We start from the raw sequence: 16,826 nt of genomic DNA, 5'->3' as shown, positions 1-16,826 counted from the left end.
CTGTAAACGATTGTCCAGACGAGGCTTGGTGAATATTGTATTTGCTGGCGCCATTGAACAGCACTGTGTGTAACGTTCATGATTCTGTCTGTGACATTGAAATGACCAATGGTGCGCTGTGCTTATTTTCACAGAGGGAATGTGCCAATTTCATCAAGGTCCTGAAGGCTTATAACCACACTCACTTATACGCCTGCGGAACCGGCGCCTTCCATCCAGTTTGCACCTACATTGATGTTGGCAACTACCCAGAGGTAAGAGTCGGCACTACCAAGAACTATGTGGTTCCTCTCTTCAGTGTGTCTATGTACCACACATGATCGAGTGCCACACTCATTAACGTGTGACTTGTGTTTAATCTTTAGCATGCAACAACATGCAGGTTCTTAGTATTAAAAGATGTGAATCGTATACAACATTGTGATTCTACTATATTGCTATATAACACCATATGGGAATATTTGAAAGCACCTAGTGACTCCACTTATGTTTACCAATGAGAAATAAGTGTGGTTGTTCCATAGCTGTTGTTACTTGGAAGCATTTCATTAAAATTAAGTATTTGAACATGAACTTTAATGGGTAGGGCGTTGTGACATTGCTGGTATATTTTTCAATTCATTTTTGCCAAACTTTCAAACATTTTTCAATGAAAAAACGAATTGAAAAATATAGGAGGTGCGGCGGGTAAATAATTTGGGGGAACCCCCAAGTATAAAAACTAATTTTTTCAATGAGTTTTCTTCGTTAAAAAATGGTCACCAGAAAACTCAACGAAAACATAGCTGGGGATGAAAGAACATAGAATCCATGACTGTTAATGTTATGGACTGCATTTGCATTCAATAACCCACCTTAGATGACTGTTTCAAAGTTTTTGGTCCAGGGTGAAGTGTATAATCTATACTTTGAGATCATTTTAGAAAAAATATTGTATAGAAATATTGCAAAAAAGGTAGATGATGAAAGGGAAGGCACATTTCTGAAGTGAAAAGTATTAGTTTAAAATATTCATATTAAGATATTAAGAAACAACATATTGGCGGCTAACATGGCAAACAACATAAAACAATGAAATAAGAGATGTTTAAGTAAGCTAAAACAAAGGTGCAACATTAAACAAGAAAAGTATATTTCTTGGCATAACCATGGAAATAAAAGAGAAGGATAGGCTTATTAATGAGTAAGTGCAGAGTAATTGAAACCTTAGGGGGTCTAGTTGGCCATGTGTGGTGCTAACCAGGAAACAGAGGTGGTGTTAAGTTGACCATGAAGCCAATTCCAGACACGTTCAAGCAAAATGAACAAATGTGAAAGAGTGTAGATGAAAGGCGGAGCTGGGGAAATGGATACCTACTCTAGGTTGTTAGTTCTTTGCGGTTATGAGTGATAGCCTCTCAGCGTTGTTTTGTTATCATCCCACCTGCCATCAGGAAGCAGTTCCTTGCTTGTGCCTCTATTTTGGGAAACAACTGTATTTGTGTTGGAAGTCTTGCACCAACTGTGAGAAGACTTTCATTCATTCTCAAAATGGGTGCTCGAATACATTAATCTTGATCACCAGAAAGGTGGCTGGTCACTCACTGAAACACAAGTTGAAATATCCTGAGCACGTCAAAAGGTGATTTAGCAGTGCTGGATGGTAATTATGGCTGGTTGTCCTTTAACGGGAACCCGTCTTGGACATAGGTCCATGAAGGTTCACCACTCATGTACTCATGTTGTATTTAGTGTGAGTAGGTGCAGAGTAGGGGACATTGTTTTTTTGTTTCTGAAAAAAGCCATTGAACTCTCATTCCACAAGAATATCAACAAACACGACAAATGCTAAGTAAAAATTTAAATGAAAGACTGATCAATTATAACGTGCAGTATAAAAGGTAATGTTAGGAGTGTAAAATCCAACATTAACCCTTTAGACGTATATAGATGACATGATATCACTAGCAACCAGTGGTGAATGCCACATCTCATTGTAACAGTGCCTTGATGTCATGTCCTTCTATTACTCTTCTGCAAGATCCACACTTTGTCAATTTAGGAGCTATACCTGCTAGCTTGCACAAGCACGTCTGAGTAAAGTTTGATTGCCATATGGGTGGAAGGGAGGGGGTTCACTTCTCTCAATCATAATCACAAGCAATGTGGGTGGGGGTCAGAGGGGTTGTTTGTCTTTCACGTTGTGGGAAGGATGATTGGATATAATTTTCTTTATTCAATTTGCTGTACTTGGCAGAATTCTGCTATCATACAAATTTACAAAACCTGGAGCGACTGTGTCTGAGAAAGTCATGTTTCCGGGTCAGCATTGAATGGGAAAGGGTTAAGTTTAAAATGCTGAGGAGCAGAGAGGCGAAGTGCAGAAGCAAACTGATGGGACTCGTTTGTCAGCATCCTGTTGATCAAAAGTGATCCAACAAAAGGCCAAGTGTCAAGGGGTGAAGGAACACTGGTCCACACATGTTGCAGGAATGTTTGACAACAATTACCAGACGTTTGCAGCACTACACTGGACTGCTGGTGGGTGAACAACACAAACGTTTTGGGAGCCAGAACCATATGTGGAAGTGAGGGTACAGCAGCTGATTTTGTTAAGTGTGTTTTATATGTCTTTGTTTAACCTGAAGTGTAAAAGGCAAAACCCAAGTGACTGCTGTCGCTGCACACACACTTCCTGTGGGCAGCAGCGCAATGCACACTCTGTACATTTGAGACAGTCCTTATACGATGTGTCTCTAATCACTATTCATATCATCTTTATCTGTTGATGTCTCCCTTATTTTAATGGGAAATGGAAAATTAGATCTTCTCATGTATTACAACATAGCTAGCATAATGCACGTATCTAAGAAGAAACTACTATCATGCGTACGATATTCTTTCTTTCTTTCTTGCTTTTTCTTTCTTTCTCTCTTTCTCTCTTTCTCCATCTCTTTCTCTTTCTTTCTTCCTCTCTTCTCCTACTTTGTGTTCCCTCTTGATTCTTGTCCTCCCCTCCTCGGTCCTCCCTTCTCTTTTGCCCCTTCAATATATATCAAGAAGAGTCCACTTGGAAGTGACAGCATTATCTGCCTATTACCAGAAGACATCTGACAGAGTGAAACTGGTGTGCGTCCTCCAGTGTTCATAGAACGATGCGTTATCGTGTCAGTGGGATCGCGTCCCTACAGAACACACTTTCTTCAGGGCTTGTTTCTATAACTACAGAGGATTTGCGCAGATGCAAACGCCATGGGATACTGAACCTTCTCCCCCCAACTGTTGTGAATATGTTGTTTAAGGAACTCTCCATGGCAACCATCTATGCATGAGAGGAGATCTGTAGGTTTTCCCTCATGGTATCTGTCTCCCGCTGTGCTGTTTGCTCCTAAATGCGCGCAGATTTCTGCTCTAGGATCTTGTTCTAAAGTGCAATTACTAAAAAAAGCTACTGGATTGGGAACAGATTTATAGCCTATGGAATATAAAACTACATCCATTATTCTAATAATATTAGTAAGAGGAGAAACACGAATTACTGGTCTAATAATGGCTCCCTCCAGTAATGGTTTAACAGTGTGTAAATTGGAGATTACAACATCTCAAAACATAAGGTCTACATTTTTTCTCAAAAATTGTGCCTGAATGTATTAAAATCCTACTGTTTGCCAAGACGTATTTCTCGTAAGGACGTTTTTCTTGAGACTATATGTGCACACACACATACACACACACAAACACACACATTTTTAGTAGCTAAGTGATTCTTCAAATTGGCCTTGTGGTTATAAATAAGCATTGTTTTCATATTTGAAATTATAGATGTATTACGATTTACTTTTCCAATTCAAGGCAATTTATACTCAGAATGAATAAAACATGTTCTTTTTTTAATGAACACAAGTTAATTATGAAGAGGACAGAGCAACCCAAAGCAAGAGAAAAAGGACAGAGAGAGACAGAGGGCGTGCAATGGTGCCTGGTGCGTTCCAAGTGCTGGATGGGAATACCACAATAAATGTTCTTAGGCCCAAATAACCGGTCAGACCCAAGGAAGATGGGGAAAATACTACTTTATTATCAGTTCAATAAAGTAGGGAAACCTGGCGAGCAAAATCAGTAGCAGCTCACACACTCTCAATGCATTTCGGTTACACAACAGGCTTTATACCTCGGAATACATCAGCTATGACGTCACGCTACATGGCCAAGAGTAAAAACCCATCGGGCGGAGGAATTGGTTAAGGGAAACAAATAGATATAGTCTATATAGATGTTAGTAACATCATCGGCTGCCTCTTATCTGGTAGGCACGTCTTGAACCACCTCCAACTACGTAAAATACAGATAATGGCAGAATAACAGAAGCAGATTGGCTTCTGCAACAATGTATAGTCTATTGCATTGGCACTCATGATTCGTTGGCACTGTCTTCAAACCTTGGACATTCAGCTTGTTAGCAGCATGTAAGCAAATCGAACCCCAGGTGCGGGGATCAACGTCGGACAATTGCCTTCTTGTCTACTTAGCCTACCATCTCTCATTAGTTAGGCCCATAGGCCAAGGCTTCTTTTCTGTAGTTGACCTTGCTGTTCTCTTCCTCAGGACTTTTAAAGGAGTGAAGGTACATTGCCATCTTCGTCTGGAGCCTAATGAATAGGCCTTGTCTCCCGGTTCTGGACCACGTGTGAGGAGACCATGATTCTATCCGTTCTGCCCTTTTGTTTAGTGCTATTTGATTCAATTATATTGGGTGCTATTACTCTCCTCGTCCTCCGGAGACTTGGTTGCTCCGTCCCACATGCACTTTCCATGTCTTTAATTGTACAATACTTGGCACTCGCAAATGTTCACTCTTTTGCTTGATCTAAGAGAAATATTAGTTGCTTCTTGATAAGGCATCCTTGACTTTGAACCAAACAAATACCCTGTGTTTTTACATAAATGTATATTCCAGCGCCTGTCAGCATTGCAGCCTTAGTTTTCCTTGTCAAGGCTTCCTGCTTACTATTATACGATGCCGACGTCCATTTTCTCAACATGGCTGCTTTACTTGTATGCTAGTTCTTACAAGCTTCCAGGTGTTTTATCTACATCGCGTTTCTGCATATATACAAATACTACATCTCTTGTCACTTATCTTCAGTGTATATGGTTTCTTCGTATTTGCATATAATAATTTTGTATTTATACAGCACTACGAACCCTTAGGCATCTGAGCGCCGCTTATTATTACCCACGGTTTGTGGTGCTCGACCTCGGAAGGATGAAAGGCTGAGTTTGGCCCTGCTGGGATTTGAACCTGTGTCAGCAGGCTTTGCACTGATATCAAAGCAAGCGCTCTATTCGCTGTGCTATCGGACCGGCATATATGTTCACTTCATCATTTCAGTCACATCTTCGTTCTTTAAGTGTTAAGTTGTTGGTTTCAGTGTGTCCACATGTCTTCTCTTTTTCATGACATCACGTTCCACCTTTCAGACTTCACTTCTAGTTTGTCTATGTCCATTGGTGTCTGCAGACTTCTGTCTACCACCTCAGTTCGAGGGTACATTCAATATGGTTGTCTTAGTGAAAAACGTCTCTCATATCTTCGATGTGGTATTGGGATAATACCTGGTGTCGGATACAGCGTCTTTTTATTGTTCTTCCAGTATGATGGAGGTGAGGGGTCTATGAATGACGCATACCTCTGCCTCTCTACAAGGGCGAGAAAGAGAAAGTCATTGAGTGATAAGAGAGGGGAGGAGAGATTGGAAGATGCCAGGAAGAGAAGAGCGTGAGAACCGGCACCTCTAGTCAGTGAACAACCATCCACTTTGGCTCTAGAAACCAGCCCTAACCTCTTCCTTCAACTGCATAGTTTCTATAGGTGAATAAAGCATGATTCACAGCCCTGTGGACCGGAGAAAATCCAGGGACCCTGTGAACCTTTCTGATTTCCACCTGTTTCCTGAACCTCCAGGATAGCCTTGAGCAAATGCTTTTGAATAGCATTGGTTCGCATGCAAGCCTCTCAAAGTGGCTCCAGCCATTACTGACTTACCACAGTACAGAATCTTCTGATTCACGCCCAAAATCTCTGTAGTGGGGCGGGAATACAAAAGCCTTTTCTATTGGCTGTTCCTTGGCAACGATTAAACATGCTGATAGGGTCCTCTATATGTTCACTGCTCGTTCCACCGAAGGAGGTAGGACAAATCCCTCCTACCCCCCATTGGATTAGTTATCCCAGAGCACAAGTTAGCAGACATAGAAAAACAGAACTGAATTCCCATGCTCTGTTGTGGTCCAGCTCACCTGTAACAATGATGCTCGTGTGTAATCATGAGCCACACAACCTAAGAAAAATACAAAGATAGGCTGGTGTGCCATCACTGGGCCAAAACAATAACATACTCTATAGACTGCAAACTGGGCCAGCTTAACCACCTACTCTATGCTTTGCCAAAATGCATGCTGCCAGCGATTACACCACCACATTGTAGACCAGGTCCTTAGCACCTGACCCACACTTGGAAATTACCCTGGTGCCATATAATGGTTTGCCGAAGGCGGGTTTCGTTTCGCTCAGGATGCAGTGGAACAGGTATGATATCTCCCTCCCACACCATAGGGTGTTTGGAAGTGTGGCTTGTTCTCTTGAAGTGTCCAGGCTTTGAAACCTTTTATGACACCTGAGTGCTATTGCCGGTGTGAATTGGGGTATGGGGTGGTCTGAGCAACCAATCAGGCTGCTCTGAACATCCACTGGATCCAACAGTAGGATTTCATGTTCCAAGCAAGCTGCGGGCTACTCGTGCTTGTTCTTCCAAACTCTGCCTACTCCCTCTCCCAATACCCACAATGTCATATATAATAACAGACGTGTTCCCATGACTGCTGCCTGCGCTGCTCCTCGCCTGCATCTGCACACCTGTATTCTCTCGCTCTGGCCACCAGGAACACTGCAGAACTTCTTCACCCAATTCTTTGGCGGCCATTGCGATTGTAGCTTTTTTGGGGGGAAACAATTGCTTAGTTGGCATTAATAATTGTTGGGCGCTGCATCGTTTTGCCGCGGTGGTCTGTGCCAGGAGGCAGCGTCCCTTACCTTTATTCACTTCGGCCTATGAACAGAATGAGAGTACAGTAAGTCAAACAGACATAGATGATCTAAAGCTGAAAACATTAAACATGCCAAGAGTAACAGATAACATCAATGTATTTATTTGAATTTATAAAGCGCCCAGCGGCCCGCAGGCATTAATAGCACAGTCAACAAAAATAAAAAAAACAATGCTTTCGGTCCTCCATCGCCTGCGATTTTGTTACCGACGGATCCGATCCAATGTATTAGGTGTCATTGAGGTATTTACTGCCATGGACCTGGCTTCGTGAAGCAAGCAGCGCTTTTACATGTCTTAGTAGGCACACAGCATGAGGGCAATCAAAATGCAATCACATGTGCTTGCCGCACAACCATGTTTATATATTTATGCATTTATAGAGCGCACCAAACCCGTGGGCATCAAGGTGGTACTTAGGTGTTATGGAAGGACGTTCGGCTCGGGAGGATAGCTCAGGAGCAACGTGATCCCCTTGGAAGCAAGGCGACACGGAGCAACACAGGTTTGATCCACGGATCCACGCTTAGAAAGCTCTGGGTATTAAGCACGTTATAAATAACCTATCATATGGCAGCAGAATTTATGTACAAAGAGTCACGTGACAAAATCAATCCAGCAGGGTGCGCTGTCAGAATAGCAGTGCCTTAAGGTGTATACGAAAGGAGCAGTCAGATTACTCCGATCTAAGAGCTAGGGGTAGAGAGTTCCAGTTCTTAGTGGCGATGATAGGGAAGCTCTTATCGCCGGCTCGTGTCAGTCAGAAACTTGGGGTGGTGATACGAGAGTAGGAGGAGTGAGTCCGTCTTGAGGATTGTGATTTTATTGATGTTTTGGGAACGGTATATGGGTACAGAGTTGGATAGGCATTTGTGGGTGATTGCTAGAGTTTTGAATGTGATACATTCGCAAATTGGAAGCCAGCGAGTGTTTCTTCTGGCCGTCGAAATATGCTCTCGTCTGGGGATGTTCAGAGCAGCTCAAAGTGCATTGTTTTGTGTGACTTGGAGTGTGTTGATGTTGAGTGTGGTAGTGACTGGAAATAAGGCATTTTAATAGGCAAGTCTGGAGCCAATAAGCGCCCAGGCAATGGTGAGGCAGCTGTTGGCGGCGAGGGAGGGTCTACTGGTGTTAATTAGCTTTGTGGTGTGAGCCGCTGAGGAAGCAATAGCACTGACCTGCTGTGTTATTGACATGGTGGCACCTAGGTAGACACCTAAGGTTTTCACAAGGCTGGAGATTGGTATAGTGACGGCATCTATGGTGAAGGCACTATAAGCCTGCTCTCACTTGTTGAGAGCGACTTGGGAGCCGACTAGGAGAATTTCAGTGTTGTCATTGTTGAGGCAGAGGAGATGAGAGGCCATCCATGCTTGGACAGTTTGGTAGACTGTGTGCAGTGTGTCGGAGTCAGTGGAGTAGTTTCCTGTTAGGCTGTTAGGGGGATCTGTGCGTCATCAGAGTAGTTGGTATTGGAAATACCTAGGTCATCCAGGAGGTCAAATAGGGGTTTGGTGAAAATGTTGTAAAGGGTGGGGGTACACATGATCCTTGGATTATGCAGCAGGTTACTGGGTGAGCCAAGGCCCTTTCAGCAAAGACTCTCATGGTTCTTTTGGCCAGGAACAAAGTTACCCATGCAATAGCATCAGGTGAGAAGTTAGCCACCAAGGCAGCTGTTGACACAAGATTTGGTGGTCCACCAGCAGAAAGGCTGCAGATAGATCCAGCTGACGTAGCAGAGCCGGTTTGCCTGCGTCTTTGATCTCAACCAGTTCTTTACCTGGATCCAGACGTGCAGATTCCATGCCAGGGTGGAATCCCGATTGGCGCACTCCTTGGATGCTGTTGGCTTTGAGGTATAGCTGGATCTGGAGGTACGCTGCCCGGTCCAGTATATTTAGGAGGAAAGGGACAGTGCTAATCGGCCAGTAGTTGGTGAGAGTGGAGGTGTCCAAAGTGGGTTTTTGTAGGAGCGGGAGTACCCAGGCTTCCTTCAGACTGGGTGGCACTGAGCAGGCGGTGAAGGAGACGTTGATGAGGATGGTGATGAAGGGAGTGAGGGCATCAGCACAGTCCATAGTCATGTTGAAGTGGCACTCATAATGGCTCTCTCCAGCTTCTATACAGAAGCAGCTATCGGTGTCCTGGGGTGGCCGAGAGGTTTTTACGAGTTGTTGCTGAGCTGAAAGATGCATCATTGCACCTGCCAAGCATTTGATTTCTTAAGCATCCATCATATTCCTGAACAAATGCATTTGAAATGTGCTTTTTATCATCAACAACAGTGCAAAAAAAGTTTGTGAAGCTGAGAAGCAAAATTATAATCTCATCTTTATGGCATGTATAATGGAAGTATCTCTGTGATATTTTAGTATTTTTGCTCATCTACACAGTCGTTCACACCATAACCCTTGGATGTTTGAGGTGAACATGAAGATGATCTCTCAGCGCCTGGTACATATGTTAACTACCACTGCTTCCACCATCCAACATGATGAAATAGAAGTGATGATTAATGTTAGACGGTGCTCTATGTCCCATCTGTTGACAATCTGTTTCACAGGTGCATGCACCATAAATGCACTCTGATGATTTTACAGTGGAAAGGTAGCTCAGAGAGTTTTTGCTCATGGTTCCAATCCAACAGGGTCATCCCGGCCCTTCGTCACTGCAAAGGTCAATACATTGGGTAGTAAAAACACGTGTTAATACAGTGCTGAGAAGTGGAAGGAAAAAAAATATGAAGTGCTATATAAATGATGTGGTATCATAATAAATTCTTTCAAGGGAAGTACAAAAAATAGTATTTATTTTGGATTTCTAAACCCAGAGGTTTGTGGGAACACACATTTCGGACAATGCACTTAGCCACCCAGTCTTTGCTATGGCAGAAGTATGCAATACTAGTTCCATGCTATGCTAGTTCCTCAGATGTCGGTAGCGGCTGTAGCTCCAGTTGCAGTGCGGCTCGACATTTCTGCTCTCGTCCTCATTCAGGCGTTTGGGTCCTTTCCTCTAATCTGCCTCACGATGTCGGTTGGAGTTTTTGACCCAACGACTGGAGCTGCCGCATACTGGTGCTCCGCGAGTCTTGCTCTGTAATTGGTGTGTTTGGCGCCAGAGGAATCTGCTATTGACCAAGCGAGGGGCCTGTGATCGGGACAATAGCTACACATTCTGGTGTGGAATGGTGCCTTTGGGTATTTTCTTCTGTAAGTTACGGAGTGCTATCAATCATCTAATTTCGCGTGGTTAAGGGTGTACATTGCCTCCAGGGAGTTTTGCCTGCAACGAGAAGAAAGGCAGTGTGCAAACAGCCACTACCCCTACTGATGAATAACCCTGCTGGGACTCCCCCAAAGCATGGCTCTGAAGTTACGGCCACCATTGTTGTGGCTGGCTCACCAGTTCCTGACAGGGACCGCATCTCTGAGGTCCTGGCATTGAGTTCACGCAGAAGGCAGCGGCAACATATTGGGAGAATTGATGCGTCTCCTGATAGTAGTGTTATTTTTGATTTACCCAATGGCAGCAAAGAGCCGGCTTGACAAATGTATGACTTAGTAGATGCTGGGGTCACAAATTCCGACAATCCTGTAACAGATGAAAAAGATATAATGTTGATTTCCCCTATTTTACGACTTCCCTGGGGTGTAGTGGGGTTCAGGCTAACTCCGAATCACGGACACCCTCCACAATACAGCGTCCATCCGATGCTGTAGAGAGCTCCCTGCCCTATTTCTCTCCCGAACAATGGACACAAGTAAAAGCAAACATCTCCAAGGAGTTAAACAAACATGTGTTGCAACTTTTCAGACTTTTGTATATGGGCCGAGCCATTGGATAAATGTGTGGCGACACATCGTCCAGTTAACTTTGACAAATCCTGTCAAACAGACCCTTTAAATTCCTCAGGTGATCCTAAACACCTCTGTACACTGGATATCTATTATTATTATAACGTTTTTTTTAATAACCCTCTTGCTACAAAAGAGGTTTATAAGCGCAGACCCGGGGTTCAAACCTGCGTTGCTCTTTGTTGTCTTGCTTCCAAGACGAGCTCATTGCCACTGAGCTACACTACCCCATATTGCCAGACAGATTGTCAAATTGGAAAATCTGAACAATTTTCACTCTATCAAAAACTTCTGATGGTTTGAGCCTCAAGGGTACATCTGATCCTATGGTTATGCCATCTTCCCTATCTTCAGAACTAAGTGAGCTGTCGTTGTCCCCTAATATTCCACCACTTGCTGTTGTAAATTAAGCTGAACCAGTCACTGCAGGTTCATCTAGATATGGGAATGCCCGAATACATCCAACTTATTCCAGAGGTTTGCGAATCAGAGAATCATTAATGCTGGTGCTTCCAGAGAAGACGGCAAGAGATGTGGTTATGGACTTTAGGAACTGTAATAATACAGTTCCTAACAATGAGAAACCATGTGGGAAGGAGCCGGGAGAGGCAAAAAATAACGTTTTAGCGTGGCTTTGCCAAAGAACTGTGCTGGGAGTGGTCAGAAGCTCCGATTTGAAATTATTACGTAGGATTCAGATAGATGACAGGTGTTCCCAAGGGAACAGAGCCTGTGTGCTGGTAGGATGTGGAACTAGCAACCGGCCATATTTTCTTAGTATTTGTTTTGCCCCAAGGCTCATTGTTCTTAAATCTTATAGTTGATTAAGACTTTACTACATGTTTGCCGGAAATGAATTGTTCTATGATCACTAGTGGCCTTAGCTGCCTTTGTTATTTTTGTGGTGTTATGCATTATGTTTTATTTTGTGTTTGTAAGTCAGTGTTGTTGTAGCGCTTTGATGCCTACATACTTTAGCGCTATATAAACAAATACATTAAACAAACAAATAGCATACATATGAATCACCCTTAAGTGTTCATCACTTATTCCTGGGGTCTGGCAGCTCTGATGTCAAACACATCATTGCCAAGACTTCTGGGTGGGTGTGTGTGCATAAGAAGTGAGAAGGGGCCTCAGTAATACGTCCTTATTCATAATTAATACATCAGGATATGCTTCAGTTTGCACAGCTCAAGAAGGTGGTCATTGGTCTGCAGGTTACAGAGCTGTGAGGGTCCATGGCTTTACTTAGATTAAAGGGCTGTGAGGGTCCATGTCTTTACCTAGATTACGGAGATGTGAGGGTCCATGTCTTTACCTAGATTACGGAGCTGTGAAGGTCCATGTCTTTACTTAGATTAAAGGGCTGTGAGGATCCATGTCTTTACCTAGATTAAGGAGCTGTGAAGGTCCATGTCTTTACTTAGATTAAAGGCCTGTGAGGGTCCATGTCTTTACTTAGATTAAAGGCCTGTGAGGGTCCATGTCTTTACCTAGATTATGGAGATGTGAGGGTCCATGTCTTTACCTAGATTATGGAGATGTGAGGGTCCATGTCTTTACCTAGATTACGGAGCTGTGAGGGTCCATGTCTTTACCTAGATTATGGAGATGTGAGGGTCCATGTCTTTACCTAGATTACGGAGCTGTGAAGGTCCATGTCTTTACTTAGATTAAAGGGCTGTGAGGATCCATGTCTTTACCTAGATTACGGAGCTGTGAAGGTCCATGTCTTTACTTAGATTAAAGGCCTGTGAGGGTCCATGTCTTTACCTAGATTATGGAGATGTGAGGGTCCATGTCTTTACCTAGATTATGGAGATGTGAGGGTCCATGTCTTTACCTAGATTACGGAGCTGTGAGGGTCCATGTCTTTACCTAGATTACGGAGCTGTGAAGGTCCATGTCTTTACTTAGATTAAAGGGCTGTGAGGGTCCATGTCTTTACCTAGATTACGGAGCTGTGAAGGTCCATGTCTTTACCTAGATTACGGAGCTGTGAAGGTCCATGTCTTTACTTAGATTAAAGGGCTGTGAGGGTCCATGTCTTTACCTAGATTATGGAGATGTGAGGGTCCATGTCTTTACTTAGATTAAAGGGCTGTGAGGATCCATGTCTTTACCTAGATTACGGAGCTGTGAAGGTCCATGTCTTTACTTAGATTAAAGGCCTGTGAGGGTCCATGTCTTTACCTAGATTATGGAGATGTGAGGGTCCATGTCTTTACCTAGATTACGGAGCTGTGAAGGTCCATGTCTTTACTTAGATTAAAGGGCTGTGAGGGTCCATGTCTTTACCTAGATTATGGAGCTGTGAGGGTCCATGTCTTTACCTAGAGTACAGAGCTGTGAGGGTCCATGTCTTTATTCAGATTACGGGGCTGTGAGGGTCCATGTCTTTACCTAGATTACGGAGCTGTGAGGGTCCATGCCTTTACTTAGATTACGGAGCTGTGACGGTCCATGTCTTTACTTAGATTACGGGGCTGTGAGGGTCCATGTCTTTACCTAGATTATGGAGCTGTGAGGGTCCATGTTTTTACCTAGATTATGGAGCTGTGAGGGTCCATGTCTTTAACTAGATTACGGAGCTGTGAGGGTCCATGTCTTTACCTAGATTACGGAGCTGTGAGGGTCCAGGTCTTTACCTAGATTATGGAGCTGTGAGGGTCCGTGCCTTTACCTAGATTACAGACCTGTGAGGGTCCATGTCTTTATGTAGATTATGGAGCTGTGAGGGTCCATGTCTTTACCTAGAATATGGAGCTGTGATGGTCCATGTCCTTTTCAGTGTATCAAAGCAATCATGTTCCAATGTTCCATAAATTATGGAGCTGTGAAGGTCCATGTCTTTCAGTGCCTAGAAGCAATCAGTGGCATTGTTCCATAGGGGGTGGAGCTATGGTGGTCCATGTCTTTCGGTCGGTGCATAGAAGCAATGTGTGGCATTGATCGATAGGGTATGGAGCTGTGGTGGTCCATGTCTTTTGGTCAGTGCATAGAAGCAATGTGCGGCATTGATCCATCAGATTTGGAGCTGTGATGGACCATGTTGTTCGGCGCATAGAAGCAATGTGTGGCATTGATCCGTCCGATATGGAGCTGTGATGGTCCATGTCTTTCGCTGCATAGAAGCAATATGTGACATGGATCCATAGGTTATGGTGTGAAAACATAAAGATTGCTATGAGGCTGGGAAGCCCAAAGGAAACACACCAACACAGGTTACAAAGAACATACAAATGCTTTATTTAAAAGCTACAACAGTTACCAAAGTCAATTGACAAACAGATAGCTATTCGGCTCTCAGAGTAACGTAACGAACTTCAATGAAGGTTCGATGCATTAGTAGAGAGACCGTACATTGGAATATTTGGGTCTTTTATATGTTTTGTCCAGCCTTTGGCCAACCCTCTCGCGGGTTAACCATTCTTGGGATCAGGCCTAGAGTTCCTTGCCAGGTCAATCCTATAATGTATGCGTTTTGATCAGTTTCGCTGATACGGTTGTTCATTTACACATAGGTCAGCAATAGGACAAGGTCTCAGTTCGCGACCCCAACAAGTGGCCTGCAGGCATATTAATTATTCGTGTGTGCGGAGGTCACAATGGCCAGAATCTCACTCAGAATGTCCTTCGGCCTCCATTTTGATGTTCAGGGTGACTTCCACATTACAAGAGAACCTAAAATGGCAGCTAAATCCAAGATGGCGACTTACATTACTTTTCGTTAAGGTCAAGACCTTGCCGCGGAGTCTATTCACATGATATTTTAGACAACTTGGCGTAGGCCAATACACATTCAATTTACTGCGATAGGAGGCATAATATTATTTCAATTCCAACAATGGTGCTGTGATTGTCCATGGCTTTCAGTCGGTGCATAGAAGCAATGCGTGGCATTGATCCATAGGGTAAGGAGCTGTGATGGTCATATATTTCCGTGCATTGAAGCAATGTGTTGCATGGATCCATAGGGTACGGAGCTGTTGTGGACCATGTCTTTTGATCGGTTTCATAGAAGCAATATGTTGCATGGATCTATAGGTTATGGAGCTCTGATTGTCCATGGCTTTCAGTGCATAGAAACAATGTGTGACTGTTATAACAGACAGTAAACCATAGATGGTCAGTTGTTCACAAATTACAAGAGTAAGTGCGTGGGTGAGGTAGAGTCTGAATGCGTGTGTGACACAATAAAGGTCTCCAAGAAGCATAATCCCTTCATCATTGACAAAGATGACCCTTGCCCTTTCATTCTCCTCGTCTGCCTGCTGTCTGCAATACTGTTAACCACAAAGTGCTTCTCAACATACTCAACCCCCACATGCAGTTTGATGATTCAGTTCTAGGTTGGTCAGACCTGTACCTTCCAGACAGACACCAGATCTTCCAGATGGGCACTAACATCTGCAAACACTATCCCATTTCTTGCGTTTTGACACTATGGACCATCCTATGCAGAGTCACGTTCAACATCTGCATGTAGCCACTGGGGGACCCCCTCACTAACCCAGAGGTCAAGATGCATTGATGCAAAGTTGACACTGCAAACTAATCTTCTCACTCACTCGGACATTGATGTGAGTCACCTGCCAGAAAATGGACTCCATCAAACAAGAAACCCTCCTCCTCCCAGTCGCAACTAAGCATGCGCAAAAGAAGTACCCGCTGATTGGCATGGAATTGGTGGCTTCTCTCCTCAGGCCACATTGGCTGCCAATCCCCTCGGCTTCCTCATCAGAAGCAACTGGGACTTCATGACCAGCATCTCAAAGACATCCCAGCAGCCCGTTACCAATGCTTTCTCATCGTCAAAATTCATCTGCTCATCTCTGCCTCTAACTCAAGAACCCACGTCAAGCTCCTAGGCCCTTTCCAACTTGGATGGGGCCAACACGCTCTGTGCCAGAGTACCAAGTACCTCCTTGGGCCCAATGAACACTGGCGAGTATGTTGCGGCCTGCCTGATCACAGGACTGAAGTAATACCGCATCCCCCCAGCAGAGAGGGGGCAGGCAAGCCTGCATCACCTTTAGATAGAATAGTGTGCATCGTATACAGGGCATTGGCAGAGTTCCATCTCTGTAGGTCTCCACAGCATAATGACCTAGAGCTGTGAGAAGAGGAACCGGACCCCAAGTCCTCCCCTGCTGGAACTGCGACTCTGCAATAATGCATACACTTGTGCCCTGGGGCCATTAACAGTCCGTAATGCCCCCCAATTCTGTGCATTCTGCTTAATTGCTAACCTTTCCCTGCTACCCTAAGTGCTATGCCGGTAGTACATGCTATGTTCTAAGGGCTGTTTCTCCTCCCTGCCCTACAGCCATCTATAACCCTGACTGACGTACAACGCTCTCTTGCATCTCAAATCTAGGATCACCCTCAATTCACAATTTTCAAAAAATAATAGCGACAACAACAAAAATCTGCCATGGCATGTTGTGCATTATGGCACTGTGCAAAGCCAACCATTTGCACACTCAAGTGCTGGTGCGTCAACAGGAAACACTTTACTACATCCCAGTTAGGGATTGGAAAATATTGGAACTTAAGTAACGCAGGGCCCGGTGCCAGAATAGGCTGCAGGGATCGACACACAAAGGACATTTTCAAGTTATTATAATCTACAAATACTCTGCTATGTGCTAACATATTTCTACAAAAATCGAATAACATAAACAGCCTTTTTCTCCTGTCTCCACTGGAAATGTTAATAGTGTATTTATGTATGCATTCATATAGAGCACCTAACCCGAAGGTATCAAGGCACAAAAAAGTTAGCAATGAAAAGCTTTTAATAATTGATGAGCTGTCTTTTTGTCCATGTGTGGAACACATTTAAGGCAGGGTCATAGTATCTCGGATATATGCC

General features: G+C 43.8%; 1 protein-coding gene across 2 annotated transcripts in view; it reads left to right on the top strand.

The window, feature by feature from the left end:
* The window catches only part of SEMA3A (semaphorin 3A), a 469,097-nt gene that overhangs the window by 243,401 nt on the left and 208,870 nt on the right, over window positions 1–16,826 (top strand). For both annotated transcript variants that reach the window (XM_069627820.1, XM_069627819.1), the window contains exon 4: window positions 135–254. In XM_069627820.1, coding sequence (XP_069483921.1) covers window positions 135–254 — 120 coding nt within the window. The remainder of the gene's footprint in view (window positions 1–134; window positions 255–16,826) is intronic.

The sequence above is a fragment of the Ambystoma mexicanum genome, chromosome 12 (genome assembly GCF_040938575.1).
Source record: "Ambystoma mexicanum isolate Mex_15411 chromosome 12, UKY_AmexF1_1, whole genome shotgun sequence".
NCBI lineage: Eukaryota > Metazoa > Chordata > Amphibia > Caudata > Ambystomatidae > Ambystoma > Ambystoma mexicanum.
Note: the sequence above shows the minus strand (reverse complement) of the source record. Positions and strands in the feature narration are given on the sequence as shown.